The sequence below is a fragment of the Phoenix dactylifera genome, chromosome 2 (genome assembly GCF_051530095.1).
Source record: "Phoenix dactylifera cultivar Ajwa chromosome 2, Ajwa_hap1_PhDact_Kaust_v1.1, whole genome shotgun sequence".
In the NCBI taxonomy this organism is placed as follows: Eukaryota; Viridiplantae; Streptophyta; class Magnoliopsida; order Arecales; family Arecaceae; genus Phoenix; species Phoenix dactylifera.
In genome coordinates this window covers 57,760,347-57,776,716 of record NC_143191.1, presented here as the reverse complement: position 1 = coordinate 57,776,716, position 16,370 = coordinate 57,760,347, and the positions used below count along the sequence as shown (strand labels likewise).

At 40.4% G+C, this 16,370-nt stretch overlaps 1 protein-coding gene across 2 annotated transcripts; it reads right to left on the bottom strand.

Moving 5' to 3' along the window:
• Positions 1–1,123: 1,123 nt before the first annotated feature.
• On the bottom strand, positions 1,124–10,296 carry LOC103720120 (Sec23/Sec24 protein transport family protein). Of its 2 annotated transcripts, XM_008809686.6 has the most exons (7): positions 9,831–10,254; positions 9,560–9,633; positions 8,728–9,237; positions 6,595–8,415; positions 2,292–2,408; positions 1,767–1,838; positions 1,124–1,565 (listed from the first exon to the last, which is right to left on the bottom strand). In XM_008809686.6, exons 3-7 carry the CDS (start codon positions 9,196–9,198, stop codon positions 1,428–1,430), a joined length of 2,619 nt encoding a protein of 872 aa, XP_008807908.2. In that variant the 5' UTR covers positions 9,199–9,237; positions 9,560–9,633; positions 9,831–10,254; the 3' UTR covers positions 1,124–1,427. The 2 variants fall into 2 exon arrangements, with proteins under 2 accessions (XP_008807908.2, XP_008807909.2); XM_008809687.6 differs by lacking the exon at positions 9,560–9,633 and having other exon boundaries at positions 9,831–10,296.
• Between the last annotated feature and the right edge of the window lie 6,074 nt (positions 10,297–16,370).

Below are 16,370 nucleotides of genomic sequence, written 5' to 3'. Positions count from 1 at the left end.
TTCCAACCTCTTGCTCATCTCCTAGTTGATTCTTTCTTTCTTGCTTTTCTCTCAAAGATTTGTTTCCCTGCATTGATTCTTTACCTTTTTGCATAACTCAGGTCTATCTTTGTCGATTTATGATATGGTAATGATGTATTTTGTGGCTTGCTTGTTCCACATGCATGGATGGTTGTTGAGTTTTCGTAGTATTAATTGTTTTAATTTGATAGAATTGTTGCACACCTTGAATTTTTTCGATATACTGAGTATTGATATCTTCCATACTATGTACTGGTATTGAACCAACATGGTACAATATTTATCCTATATTATTCGATTCAGGCTGTTATGGTGAACCATGATAGGGTTTCAAATAACTTAGCCAAATACATTGCGTTGTTTAGTCTGGAATGGATCTGATCAGAAATGAAAGACTTGTCCCACATGAGCGGAAACAGAGGAAACAACACAATTGTTGGCTATGATAAGTGTTACCAACATTTACAGTACAAAATAAAGGAAATCAACATACCATTATCTGCTTATGTTACTTTTAAACTAATCAAAAATATATATATTTCCACAAAGCTGCTTGCATTTTTTTTAATTATTTATTTAAACAAACAGTGAAAATACCAAGTTTACAATCCAAGCTTGAAGTCCCGAGAATATTTATATATAATTGGTAGCTCAGGCTTTGGCCCATTACAAGCTTGTTCAAGATATTCAGTTAGCAAATGAGCCAGGTATGAGTATTTTCGGCTTGAGCTTGGCCAAAATTTATAGACCCTGGAAAGTGGAGATGTCCCAGAGAGTTGGAATTTCAGGTGGTTCAAATATTTCTTTGGTGGCAAAGAAAAAAAGAAGGTAAGAAGAATGCATATGACCCAATCATCCAGCACCGCAACAAGCAATACCAAGTTCAAAATTTTGTTGTGATTTTTCTTTTTTTTTTTTTGGGTCAGCTGAACTCATGTTTAGTGAAAAAGTTAGAACAAAAAATCTAAAAAGAAACAAAGGGGCCGCAAATCCCCATTCCCCCAATTAGTTTATGCCCTCAGATCCACCTCATCAGCTGTATACAATATTAAGATGAGATATGTAGAGAACAGTCCCATAGTAAGAAGAGGGATACTTAATGTTTCATGAATAGCGAACCAGATTTTATTGCACTGTAATATCTCAGATCTATAAAAGAAATCTTGAAAGCAATGTGAATGGAACCCCAAAGTAATTAGTTACATAGCAAAATCAGTAGAGGCGCTTCAACAAATTAATCCTTAACAGGAAGTCAGCCACCATCCACCACTATCAAACAAGGTTCCTGAAAAATGGACTCCATATTTCAACAAATTTCAAAGTATCCGCAGGTGATTTGTAAAATGTCATCTTAAAGACTCTAGCATTGGAGAAAGAATCTTCCAAAGCCTCCAGTTGCCCATAGATTAGCTTGGTTCAGGGGGCACCAATTTCAGGCTACGCATCCACTCACAAAAGCTATAGTCATCAAAGTGAAGGAAGCTGCTCTTTAACTTCGTCCTCTGTTCTGGAGTTAATGTCCGCAGCTGAGGGAACCTTGCCTCCTGAAAGATGCAAAACCATGCACTTGAGTTGCACAAATATTTCCTAATTATTTTGTCAAATAACTATAATTCTCGATGGTTACAAAACCAGCAACCTTCAATTTGAATAATTTCTTAGATAACATTACAAAAATGATATCAAACTATTATCATGATTTTCTACAAGGGAACCTTGGATGAAGGGGATGAAAAACATCATACCTGCTCATAAGGAGGATCCTTGTGCGCTGGTATCAGCCGAGAGACGAAGTATCTTGCCTGAGAGCTCCCCTCCTGTACCAAAATCCAAGAATATCAGAAAACATCTTTATTTCTTTACACAACATTATCAAAGTGAGATCGAGGACCTATATTGATGGGAAATATATTTGTATATATATTACAAAGGACAGAGAACCCTCTCCCTCTATCTGATGGCAAAACCATTATGTACGTTTTGCTTTGTACTATATTTTCTTCTTCTTATGCAATCCATCATTCCAAGAGTGGAAGCATATCATAAATTCATAATACTATTTATATATAAAAGAATAAAGCACATTATTTGAAAAGGGATGAGGTTCAACAACCATCCAACACTAAGGAACCAAGTTAATAATCCTCATGAGCGAGCGAGAAACGTGCAGAATAAAGCCCTAGCCATAAAATATTTCCATAAACAAAATGGCAATGGTGAAGTAATGGTTTCAAATGAAAAAAAATGGAAATAAGTGGAAGGAAACAGACTTTGAATGCAAGGATGCGAGGAGCCGGAAAGCGGTTTTCAGTGAGTTCCTCTGCCAATGTTCTGCATGCGGCTAAAGCTGCAGCACTTTTTCCTTCTTGAGCTGTAAGCTCAGCACCCTGAAAACATTGGCAAACCTTAAATTATCAATGAAAACTAAACAAACATAACTATAAAAAATAAATAATTGAAACCATAAAACTTTCATGGAAAAATATACCAACTTGGCAAACACAAAATGCAATGCTGAATTATCTGGATCTGTACGTAAACAGTAAACACAAAAAAAAAAGTAAGATTGAATTGTTTATTTCGCAGATATCAACAAATGAATGCAGCTAAGTTGTCCGGCAGATAGGCTTTTGATATGGTGATGAACTGTAAACCATGTAGCTCTAGAAATTTAGTCTAAAGTCCATTTCTTTCTCCAGGACGACATGAACAGACAATCAGCAGGAACAAAAAAAAATGCAAAGACATTGGTAGAAGCTCAAAGCATGTTGGTTTTAAGGATGATCATAAAAGGAGAGCATGTGTACATTAATGGGGATATGAGGGTAACATAAGCAAGAAATACATCCACAGTGCTTTATAAAACAGTACATGAATTGGAAGAGAAGCCTGATAATAGGTTAAGAAGGAACAAGGAGAAAAGAACAAGAATATCCAATGATTTTATTGTTGGCTAGGTGAGTCAGCTAACAAGAATTCCCTTCCAGATTATGGCAGGTGATCCATTTATAATGAAATCAAAAGATGGAATAAACTAGAATAGAACCTCGACCTAAGAAGACACTTCAGACAAGAGTATCCTAATATTCTTACAATGATACAAGTAGTTAATTCTCAGAATCAGTGAAGGTACTCAAATTTTGTAATTGCACTTGGTTTTTTGAGGCATTGATTTCCTTACAGGACAGGCTCAACTATGAATCATCCTGCTTTTTTTTTTTTGTAAAGTGTAAGGTTAGGTATAGAATTGTCATTTCATTGCTTGCAGGTAGACTATAATATTTTACAACCAACATATTAATCCTTGTTGTACACTTATCCTGCAAAAAGTGTGGTAATGTTTGCTGTCTAGGATCTATTATGTAAATGACAGATGAAACAATCAAATGAATTTAATAAGATTAAACTAGAGTGAATAAATTTGGGAGGCACCTTTGGCCATCTGAATGCCCAGGCATTAGGAGACGATTTATAAAAACAACAGAAATTACCACTAGATTGCCAGGGTTAGAATATGAGATGCTGAAAAAGCAGAAAGGTTATAGAGTACAAACATAACAAAGACAGAAAATACCGTCCGATGTGAGGTTAAGACGTAGTGGCCATGAATTGGAATAAGGTCCCAATACAAGTACTGTCATAACAAGACTGGTATGCGTGGTTGATAGAAGTTCCAGGTAAAACTTAATCAATCCAACTCCAATAATAGTTGGGTGCCAATACATTGGCATTACCACGTCAGTTTGATATCAGTGTGATTTGAATATAGTGTTGATACAGGGTATGCCATGGCAAAGCCACACGTATGCGAGTTCAATTTACTCCTCTCACTACCAAATCTCACGAGGATTTTCCCTCTCAACTAAATATGAAGAAAAAGATAGGAAATAAGGGAATTGGTGAAGAGAAACGTGAAAAGTACTAGGATGGGGGAAAATCTATTCAAAAATCTGTTTTCCTGAATACAAAAAATTGGATCCACCCTCAGCCCAACATAAATATAAAACCAATGGATGCAAAACACAAGCATACCTCAGCAAAGACTTTTCTAATCCAACATATTAACTAACTCAGACATTTTTGAACAAATCTGATAAAACAAGGAACCCGAGAAAGACTAAATATTGACTCTCCTAATCGAAAATATTTCCTGGTCAACAAAAATTCAAACCCTTAATTTGTGGAGTTCTAAAACAACTAGAAGTTGAAACGTTTCCAATTGTCTGCACCAAAAGGATCTAAAAATACATCAGAATGGAATAGCTGAAGTGCCCCTACTTAAACATGAACAAGATCAGTGAATTTTAGCCCTCATGTTAGGTTTCCAGTCCAAAGAATTCAGTTTCTGCACAAGACAGCAAGAAATCATTGAAGGTTCCAACAGTCAACTAAGGTGTAATTCCACATTCCACATATCATATGTTCTCTTTTAAAGAACAAATTTATTAGTATTTACATTATACGACTATGAGATGTAACTTTAAACAGTGACCATAACTCACTTTTCTAATAGCCTCCGATGAAAAAGCAGCAACTTTTTCCACATCTTTGAGGGAATTGTCTTGGGTATTATTCTTTCAATCACAATGTTGGAGAATCATCAATCAACAATGTATGCACTTCTCTTTACAAGAATTTACATGAAACTCCAGTGTATGTTTGTGATATTTCAACTACCAATTACTCATGGTGAAAGATCCGCCTTCCTGCCAGCAGTTAGTTCTAATTGTGGAAACCTAGGATTTGTGGTTATCATGTATCTATATGTATATGCATCAAACAAGGAAGGTTTTTGGAAAACTAGGAACGAGAGGGTTGTAGGACGTACAAAACCCAAATAAAGCCTCTGGAAACTAAAATTAGTGAGAATAGGCCTGAAAAGTATGAATATATATAATATTCCAATGATGCAGGAGCCACTAATCAGTATGGTGTCTCTTGTGAGTAAGCAATATGCAGGGTGACCCATTTTACGAGGATGCTATTTCATCAGAACTTCTACTTGAACCACCTTGAGGCCTCAAAAGTTTGAAGAAAGGAGCTTGATAAACATGTTCTTGTGCCCCACCTTCCTTGACTAGTTTAGTTATTTTAACATGTTATGTCCAACAGTAGTGCCATAAATATAAAATTATTAAAAATGGGAGAAAAGGTTATGAGAAACACGTCAAGAAAAGAGGAGGATATATTGGACAAGTTCAGAGGTTACTTCTGCATCTGCATTAATAGTGACCAATGATCATCATGCAGTAAAAAAAGAATAAAGATCTCATAAGGTCCCTTGAAAGCCACAACAGATTCTTTCAAAGCCTCAAGAAAAACAGTGAGATTCAAATCATAACCAACAGAAATCATCAAAACTGTGTAGGGCCAAGCTTCATATTTCCTATTCTAACTATTGCTTTCTGGCTCTTTCTCACAACCATAAACCAATATTTGTTAGGCTCCCCCTACACATAATACCAAGAGGTAGTCTCTTTTGCATCTATTTTTTTTTGTAATTAAAGTGCAAAGTGGAAAGGAAAGAGATATGGTGCAACCAGTTAAATGTATTTTTTGATTGACCTCAAGTAATTTATATTTGGAAAAAATCTAAGGTATACTGTTCCAGAAAGTGGCACTGTCGGCCCACATTATGATATCCAAATTCAAACTTATAGTGCTAAACAGGAATACTTGAATGTGAAAAATTTTAGAAGTGATTTAAACCGCAAGAAACTGCATATTCTGATCAATCTGTTATCATTTAAATGTAACAACACTTTCTAGGTTTTGTTTTCCAAATATTATGTCATTGGCCTGTAATTCAAACTCGAAAAATATATTCAGAGATGATAACTATACACCAGGCCAAGGTTTAACCAAGCAGAGTAACTCTTTCTCCATTCAAACTCAGTTGCTGAGACAACGCAGCATCATATCTTGGGCTGAGTAAGCACTAGTTTTAGGCTGAGTTTGGCTAACACCAGGTGAAGAATGAAAGCAACCAAAGCCAGTCCAATTCATTAAAAACCTCGAACACTAAAGAGATTGGAATCTGAAACCTACCAAAGTAATGTAACATATTTGAAATTTTAACATATTATCCTCCACGCATGAGACATTTCTAAAAATTTAAAGCAAGATCTAGAACTATATTAGGTAATTTAGAGACTCTACCACAACAACTAGAATTGATTTCAAGCTCCATGGCCTAGAATCTATCAATAGAGCTGGAAAAAAAGAACTGCATAAAATGCAAAAGAGAAGGGGAAAAACATTCTTGGCGCATACATACTATACGTGTAGATGTACATACTATACATGTAGATATCTGGGTATGTGTAGGGTATACATTTTTTTTTAAGTTTCTTGGATCATGGGAAAATCTCATTCAAATGATTCTAAAATAGGCATGTATTACACAGAAAGCAAAACATACAACAACCAAGAAGCAATTTGATAAAGCCAAGAGTCAGATAGTAACTATACACTATCAAAAATAGAAACATAATTAATTTACATAGAGATGAATCAATTCCTAGATGGATATTGTGTAGTTAATCTAGAGAGCCGGAGCTGAGAATGACATACCAACCATATGAAAACATCCGTTCCATGGTCAAGCACAACTGCAGCATTAGACTGCATAGCAAGATCATATGCTGGCAGCTCCTCAAATGTGCCACCTTCACGATGCATTAGACAACGCGGTGCCAACATACGAAGAGACAAATCAAATGATGCATTCAAGAACAAATTTCTCAAGACAGATCTTTCATCTTCATGACCAACAATATTTCCTAAGAGTGGTCCCCTTCTTAGATGGAATAAGTTCTCAGGAAGTGATGATAGCTCCTTTGGGAACCGGTATAGCTTTGATTTCGGTAGCTGAGACCCAAATTTTACAGCAATGTCCTTAACTCTCTCATCTACTGTAAGTCTCATATCGACTGCATCAGAAGCAGTTCTGGCATGCAAGAGAGTCCTCTTGGCAATAAGAACTGCAGCCACATCTTCCTGGATGCTTCCTAGATATGCAGATACACTATCCACAGTACGAAGCCTCACAGTAATCACTCTAGAAATGTCTGCTTGATATACATTTGAATAACGAACAACAAATTGGAAGTAAACATAGTCATTCTTAATGTCGCCTTTTGTTTCCATGGATAGGGTAAAGGTCTGAGTTTCTTCAACACTGTGCATTTGAATTGAAAAAGAAGAGTCATTCTTGAATGTTTCATGAACATCAGTTGGTGCTTCTTCACCTGGTCCAATGACCTGGGTCACAAGAATATCATCTGAACAGCGTATCTCAAATAATCCATGGGAACCAGCAGCCCTAATAGATGCTCTCTGTAAATTAACCCCAAATGCCTCGCCAAAGTCATCATGAAGTATCAGCACGCCACCAGAACTTTTTGCGAGTGGTTGCAGAATAGGAATTCTCACTGGACATGTTCCAGCACAGAGAATATCAACTATAGTGTCATGCCTATGCGCCTCCTGACCAAGATGTTCCATCCACTTCATAGCTTTCCTCTCCATGTATGCATAATTAGGATGATTAAACGAGTGAGGAACCGATCCAGGGCCATAGGTATTCGGACCACCAGCACATACCAAAATTCTGCAATTGCCTCCTGGCCTTTTAATAATTCCTCGAGACATTTCTGCTGATGGCCCTTGAATTATTGCTAGGGCAACCTCCACTGCTGTACCAAGGCATCGATCCCTGGATACTTCAGGCAATTTAAGCTTGTATGGTCTCAGAGATGAAAATATGGTGTGTGCAACAGGAAGCGAGGCATGTATAGGTGACAGGTAAACACCAGTCCCATAAATTAGTGCTTTTATAGATTCTTGGGAAGGTGATTTGTCACCTGGAAGCACATCAGCTGATGCCATTGAACCCTCTGAAAAGTCATAAACTGACACTGTTCGTCCATAAGTAATGATACCAATTCTCGTAGTGGGGGGGAGGGAATCAACAAAAGCATGCAAAGATCCTTGCAGATGCTGGAGGTGTGCTTCATCCAGGCATTCATCTATGACTAGAAAAATAGGTGCAGTCGTTCGTGAGTCAGAAACAGGAATATAACCAGGCCGTTTATTTCCAGTGTGAACATAATCAATTGCTGAGGATGAAAGTTCCGGCCAGTGTCGAATGTCTTCCTTACTTGAGGCTATATATTCCCCATCACTGCTATTTAGTTTCTTACAAATTACACATTGCCACTGCCCCGAACCAATTAAAATCTCGGAATAAAGGTTTGCATAAGCTCCACAGGTTTGGCAACGGTGTGGGTCACGTTGTACTACCTCAGGACCAGGTGCAATCTCCCTCCCAGGCGAGACCAATGCTCCAAATCCCAGACTCGGAACATTTGCTAGCTTCTTGTGTTTCAACACCTAACATTGCAAAGCGGACTATAAGTTGAGAAGAAGATGGACAAAAATAGCAATTAACATAAAGGTTTTATGAAGAGTTCAATGGAAAAACAAAATATTTTAGCTTGCAAGTTAGAAGTGGCTGAAAATTATATCGTTTATACTAGCTAGCAAGACTCATATCCTCCATTGAGGTTAGCTACAAAACCATCTACAGCCATGAAAACATCAAAGCTTAGAACAACAGTGTAAACAAATGTTGCCAGCAACACGACCTTGCAATTAATGTTAAAATATAACCAGAAGGAATAAGAAAGTGCTAAAGAATGATACCTTGTGGGCAGAAAAGAGTACATATGGCGATTCAAAACTGGAGTCATCAACCCCAGCAGCGTGGTGCACAGGCAACTCATAGGATCCATTAGAATAAAGCGGTGGAGACGATGTGGGCAAAGAAGAGCCCGAAGAGAAAGGCACTGGCTGAGGAGTCGCCGGTGATGTCCGGAAAGGCACAGCTGCTGGACGTAGTGGTGAAGAGAAGATGGGCGGGCCGGGAGGATTACTGAACTGGGGAACAGGACTGCTACCAGTCTGAGCTCCATCTCCAGATGACAGCGAGCTCGGTGTTCTGGATGAAGACAGAGGGGGCTGCTCATATGGTGGTCTCTGAGGAGAAAATCTAGTTGTTACTGGAGAAGAGAAAGCAGGCGGGGTCGGTCGCCTTTCAGGACGAGGTGTGGGTGTGCTTGGGGAAGCAACTGCAGCAGTATATCCTGGATGAGGTGGCGGTGAGGTCGTATCCATTTATTTCTAAACTGCTGCCAAAATTTACAATCTCGAACTCTGTAAACAAGAACGATCACAACTAGTAGGTTAAAAAAAAGAATTATATGACAATATCCTTCAACTTCATCGTCACGACCGCTGGGCTCCGAGGAAGAACAGAAAAAATTGATTGTTTTAAGCACTAAATTTTCATCCGCTTAAAATCCAATTTTAGCCTTCGATGCTACATCAGGACGGAGAATCGCAATAAAACCCTAAATCCTAAATCGCTGAATTATCGAGATAAAGCCAAGAACATAATTTAGCATAACCTAGCTAGAATCACATACTTCGACCGAGACATCATATAGAATCCCAAAAAAAATACAAGAAAAATCACCTTTTCTGAAGCTAATTCCGCACGAGCTCCGATAAAAATCAAGCTCAAACCGAAACCCGATTCAAATTTCGGATCTGAAAAGTGGGAAGAGCGGAGCAAAAGATTTTAGGCGTTACACCACGGAATCGCTCTTTCATCGAGAAAAATCGGATTTTGATCCAAAACAACAGAAATGGGCGAATATAGGGATCCAGATTTAAGATTCCAGCAGGATAGAAAGCTAGGGTTTTAAAGAGAGATTATTAAGGATTGAAGCGAGAGAAATCAGTACCTGGTGGGAGATCCGAGGGCTGGAAGGCGATATCGAGAGTACGGAGGCGGGGGAGGGCAAGAAATCGAACAAGAGGCGCTCGAATCCCCCCTCCTCAATCCCTCTCTATATTTCCTATGGCTGTTTTTTATTTTATTCGTTTCCTTCTGGGTTTTATTTCTCCGAACGCATTACCCTTTTATTTTCTCTCGTTTTATTTATGAGAGGGCGAGGTGGGGAGAGGGTGGGAGACGGTGGGGAAGGAAAGAGAGCGAGATTTGGGAGCCTTTTTTGCAGCGAGATTTGGCAGCCTTTTTTTTGCCGGAGTAAATGGGGGTGCTGTCCAGATGCAACGAGCAATTAATGCGAGCTGTGCTTTGTTTTGGAGGGTAGAGGGGTGGATTTCGGTAAAAATTCGATTAGGTTGTATGGTGCTCCTTGACCAGGATTTGAGGTTCGCTTCTCAACATCGATTAGGGCTGAACATAGCGGTGGCAATTAGATAGGATCGGACTAAATATAGATCAGTTCGAATGCAAAATAGATTAAAAAATTTATTAACCTGGATATGATCTATTTGTTAAAAGAGTCAAATTATTAAATTGGCAATCTAAGTTGATTTATGGTTTGAGTCAAGTTAAACGGATTAAACCGTTAAGCATTGCCGCTCCTAGATTGAAATAAGCCTATATTTTTTTATTAGGGCAAGAGTTGGATTATGTTGGATGATGCTTCTTCATTGGATTGACTTCAAAACATAAGTTGAATGATCAAGGTTTGGGGTTTACCTTGAAACATATGTTGGGGATCGAGGTAGGCCTATATTTTTATTAGTGCAAAACTCTGCCAGTTTTGGTAGTTTTATTGCGGTAGAAACTTGAAAGAGAATTTGGCTAGCTTGGTGCTTCTATCAAGTTGAAAACAATATTAGTCTAGGTTTTAAATCTTAAAATTGTCCAACAAAAGGTGTAAATTCAGGCAATTCATGTCCAACATTACATATGATGATCTTTTTTTGGAGAGGAGGTAAGTAACCAATATATGATTTTCTTAAAATAAATGAATAAGCAAGGAGCAAAGTCGACCAGATGACATTATCTATATGATATAGCTTTGTTTGTCTATTTAGAAAAATCTTGTTTCATTTGATTCATTTTTGACCTACTTTCTGAAATAAGTCTAAGGTTTAGATCTTGCCTGACCTATAATTTTCAGATAGTTTGTTTTGGGTTTTAATGATCTTCAATCCATTTATTGTAGTTTAGGAGACATGTTTGTAATTGGTTGTCATATACATATGATAACAACTTTGACATAAATATGAATTGGCCAAGGAAAGGAGGTAAAAGATGAAGAAGAAAAATGACCAAGAAAACTCCTACAATCACAATTTTTCTGAAGTACCGGAAAACTATCTTCTAATCTTTCACATAGAATTTATTTTGAACTCCCTCTGCGAATTTGCATAGGGGGAAATGATAGCACTATTCAGCCGAGATAGTAGGTAAATTGTTCGTCCAATAAATTACTTATTTATTTTGTACAACAAAGTCTATAATTTAACATATGGTAATAAAGTTCCAGTTCTTCAAGCTATTTTCGGTCAGTTGTTGTTTTCCACGACAGGGCTTTCTCCTTATTCTTTTGTATTGGAAAAATCAAGAGAAGTTGGGTCAGCTATAGAACTTTTCTCTTAACAATCAGGTATCCTCCCACTGATAGATTGCAGTGGCTTGAAAGGGGAGATAGTCAAAGAATAGTGATGCCCATAATGGGACAACACTAGATAGGGGCACAAAAGGTCAAGCTAGAGCAAGTCATGTCTAGCTTCTAGTCGGCTCTAATTGAATAGTGCTCAAATCAACTAGTTTAAGAGATCAATGAAAGCTAGAGACTCCTCGAAACCTTTTTACATATATGTTTTGAATTAATTGTCACAATTATATCGTAATTACCAGCAACCTAGGCATGTGCAATGAATGTCTAAGAAAATTATTGGATAAAATAAAAATATAATTATTAATAAGGAAATTGCATTGAGTATAGTATAGATATAAATAAAAAAAATTAAATGCATATAATCTTTACTGTTTGTAAAAAGTGAGTTTCAGATTTTGGCATATTCCTTGATAAATTCTGTCTATTAAATTCTATCTAAACTACACCTAGTAATCATCAAGAAAAATACAACTTAAGTTTTATGAATATTAATTTCTTTCTTAAATGCATACTTCAAAACCAAAATTAATTTTAAATTTTTATCTTCACTTAACAATAGCTTAAATTAGTTGGTTTTTCAAAAAGTCTCTCCACTTTTTTTTTTGGTGAAAAATAGGAGGGGGAGAGGGAGGGATCAGCCCACCCGCGTAACAGCCCCACTACTGGGCCCCCCTTCTACCGGAGAATGTTCGATACAGATCGCAGATTTCGCGTGCCTTCTCCGATCCGTGGGCTCACTGCCTCACGTGTGGGTACGTCATCGCAGCGCCATCTCAATATAGATGGAAGGAGAGCATATCCACCAATGAGCCACCAAGGTGGTTGCCTGATGGTAAGAGGGCGATAATTCCATCAGAGTTGTCCGAGTTCGAAATGCGCAAGCGTCGATTAAATTCTTCCCCTTCCTTAGCCAAACCCACACTGGAAAAAAATAAACACACTCTTGGATATACTCTTTCCTTCTCCCACCTAACATCCCCTTCAACCCCCCCCCCCCCTCAAAAAAAAAAAAAAAAAAAAATCCACCCTTCTATTTGCAATAATTTAAAAACTTGAAGTATTATTCTTCCTTTGTTTATTATCTAATCTTTGGAGACGTGTATATTAAATACCCAAAATTTATTTTATTATTTTATACAATAATTATTAATTTATAATATATTTTATTTTTATTGGTTTTTTAAAATATGTACTGCACGTGTGCCTGGATTGGCAGTCAAAATTAAAGAGAAAGTTGGAAGAGTTAGACAAGGTACCACAAGAAGAGTATTTTCAAAATGCTTAATTTTACATCATTTTCTCTCAATGTGATTGGGTCTGGCGTATGGACCTTCACCCGAGGGTCGCACTGTTCTTATGGAAGGTGGTCTGGAACCGGCTTCCGACGAAAGCAGTACTCAACGGACGAAGCTTGAGGATTCCCTGAGAGTGTGAGGTGTGTGGGGTTGCTGAGACAGTGGACCATGCGTTATTCATATGCACATGGGCGAGGGAGACATGGCGTTGGGCCAAGTTGCTGCGGAAGGGTTGGTCCCAGGGGAACCGATTCTTTGGGACCATCCGCCGGTGGTCGAGCAACTCTCTGGCATGCCAGGAGGCAGTTAGAGCATCTTGCACAGCATACCAGATCTGGCTGGTAAGAAATGCGTGAACATTCAGCGAACTCGTTAAGGGAGGCCTTTTTTTAAAAAAAATGATGAAAAAATTTTAATAAGTGTAAAATACTTTAAAATTTTATTTAAAAATAATTTGTGTAGCTTTAAATAATTGTTTGTTTGTGACAACAAATTTATCTAGAACTTTCTTTTGAGATTGAATCAGTTTTTCGATTTTTCTTTTCTTTTTGAGTTTTTTCATATCCACATTCATATTTCTATTAGACATTTAAATCTAAAAATAATATTATCAAATAAAACAATTAAGACAATCACCACAAACAAATCAAAATATAAAAAAGTTAAAAATAATAAAACTTGATCATGTCAAGAGAAACGTATTCAAATTCTGACAAGCGGTGCCAAACTCGACAGCAAGAAACGGTATCTGAGACTGACGGGTGGAGTTGAAGAAAAGGCCGAAGTCGCAACCATCGAGATTCGAGAACGTCCAGAATGCAAACTATTCAAAAACAATAAAGATAAAACTTATTCAAAAAAACTTACCCAGGATGCAAACTATATCACCATACATAATCCTACTAAAATAAATAAAATACTATAAGGAGAAAAAACATCCAAACTTCAATATCATGATTCACCAACCCTTCTTGTCTACAAAGAAAGAATGGAAGGGACGTAGAGAAAATCGATGGGATTCCCACTTCATTGACCTTCCAACAGAAGACCGGTGGGAGGTATAAATTTGATGTAGTTGAGGCGGAGGAGGCAGCATCGGAGGCGAGGCGTCGCGGGAGTTGGAGCGCCGCCGGTGGAGGAGGTTGGCTTACAGAAAAGGAGAGGAGAGAGAAATATAAAAGGGGCGGATCTGTGTTGGTTGGATGTGGAGGGTAAGGACCGAGGACAACGAGTGGCGAACGGGTGAAGTGAGAACCAGAAGAACTAAGGAGGACGGAGACAGAGTCACGGAGGAACTGACTATCGAGGAACGGGGGAGCCGGGAGGAACCAAGGAACGGCTGAACGGGTGATTGGGCAAAGGACAGAAGACGAGGAATCAGGAACAGGAAGCCGGAAGGAAGAAGAAGAGGCCCTGGACTCTGGTTATCTAGGAATCCCATGGCGAATGGAAAAGCGGAGCAGCTCGGCGATCGGAGGCCTTCCTCTGGGCCGAGGCCTCGGTCGCCTAAGGTTTGGGCCGGTCCTATCTGTTCCAGATCTGTGCTGCCTGCAGGCATCCAAGCAGAACATGATTGATGAACCCCTCTACATCCGGGCACCAATCACAACACGGGATAATCGTGATACCCCTTTTCACTAGCACGCTCCTGATAGGTAGACAACCCCATACCACTTTCCATAGAAACAGGGCCATTAATCTTTTTTGGCCATCCTTTTTATTAAGAATAATTAAATTATTTTTACTGAATTAGTGAATTTTGATCATTTTTTATTAAATTTTTAAGTGTATACCCTCAAAAATATACATAATTGAATGAATACTCTTACAAAATTGCTATTTGCATGTATATCCTCATAAAGTTTTCTTTTTGTGCATCATCTGTAAGGATATTTCAGTTATTTTAAATTTAAATCATTTATTTTTTAACGGTATTAAATGGTATGGATACATATATATATAAAAAATAAAGAAAAAGAAGGGTATACATACTGTTACGGGGGGACTTAGCCACCATGCCCCACGTGACCGGCACGCGCGCCCAGGAAGACTACGGCTGCCCCTTGATCCAGCAATCCGACCTCGGGTCGGATATCTTCGGCTCCGCAGCCCGACCCCGAGTCGGCTGCCCCTTGATCCAGCAATCCGACTCCGAGTCGGCAATCTCTCGACAACAACAGACTGTTCCTCTGAGGCACGCCGCGGCCCCCTGCTCCACTACTCCCTGCAACGGCCGCATCCGGCGCTGCCCCACGATCTCCTGTAACAGCCGTACAAAGCGGAGCTCCACTATGCCCTGCCATGGCTGTACCCAGCGCTGCCCCACGACGCCCTGTAACGGCCATGTCAGTGGCAGCCCCATCGTGCTACACGATGACCAACCCCCCAGAAGGACCCCCCAGCCTGGTATATATGCGGCTGGGGGGAGAAGGGGGGGTAAGAAAAGGTTTTCCAGAGCATTCTCTTACCTGCTACTGCTATCTCTCCTTCTCCTTCAATCCTCTCTGACTTGATCGTCGGAGGGCCCCCACTACCCCAGTGGTGGTGCGAGGCTTGCTTGCAGGTTTTCCGGTGGAAGGTGGAGCGCAACCAACCCAACTCCAAGGGAACCCCGTTCACACCGCTGTGCCAATCGTTCTCGGTTTGGACCACCAGCAACAGTTGGCGCTAGAGGAAGGGCCGGATCTCAGAGCGATCGTAATGGCACGGCGAGGTGGTCGTGGAGCTTCCAACGCTTCCGGTCGCGGGGCCTCTCGCGCCTCCGGCCGGGAGGCCGCTGCATCTCCAACGCGCTCTCAGCAACACTCCACCGCCCCACCGCCTATTCAGACGGTCGAAGCCGCTCAGTTCGACCAGCTAGCCCAGCAGGTTCGCACCCTCGCGGAGGCAGTGCAGAATCTGCAGGGTGTGATGTCCCGGGCGCCGCAGCGGGCTCAGGAGCCGCTGCTGCCTGAGCGTTCGCCTGCTCTCCTCAACCCGCGCTCCTTCCTCTCCCATGGGGAGGAGCGCCGGCGCGAGGAGGATTCTCGAGCGCGTTCCATTCTGCCGGGACCTTCTCATCGGAGCTGCGCGGGGTACGAGAGGCGGACCCGGGCGCATTCCCATACCCCCCAGTCCTCGAGGAACCCGCGCTCCGGTCGGTCTCCCTCCTGCCGCTCCTTGTCTCCCGCCCACCGGTCGCGCTCCCTGGACCGGCGGGTGGACGATCTCCACCGACAACTCCAGGTCCTGAAGGGCCATTCCAAAGATCCCTTCGCCGACTTGGAGATCTCCTCCCAGCCGGCGCTAGCCTCGAGGATCCTGCGGACCCCGAATCCGCCGGGGTTCAAGATGCCGGCGATCGAGCCCTATGACGGGGCAGCGGACCCGCGGGATCACGTCGAGAGTTTTAGGACCCTTATGCTCCTTCACGGAGCATCAGATCCTCTCCTCTGCAAGGCTTTCCCAGCAACCCTCCGTGGCCCGGCAAGGGCGTGGTTCGCCGGCCTGGAGGCTAACTCAATCCAGTCCTTCGACCAGTTCACTCGCCTCTCCATCACTCATTTCG

Bases quoted from the DNA above. Each gene is read 5' to 3' on its own strand.
- LOC103720120 (XM_008809687.6), bottom strand. From the start codon at position 9,198: ATGGATACGACCTCACCGCCACCTCATCCAGGATATACTGCTGCAGTT. The intron at 1,839-2,291 runs GTCTGTTTCCTT...ATTTTGGTACAG, and splicing joins CTCGCATCCTTGCATTCAAA to GAGGGGAGCTCTCAGGCAAG. The intron at 1,566-1,766 runs GTATGATGTTTT...TGCATCTTTCAG, and splicing joins AGGATCCTCCTTATGAGCAG to GAGGCAAGGTTCCCTCAGCT.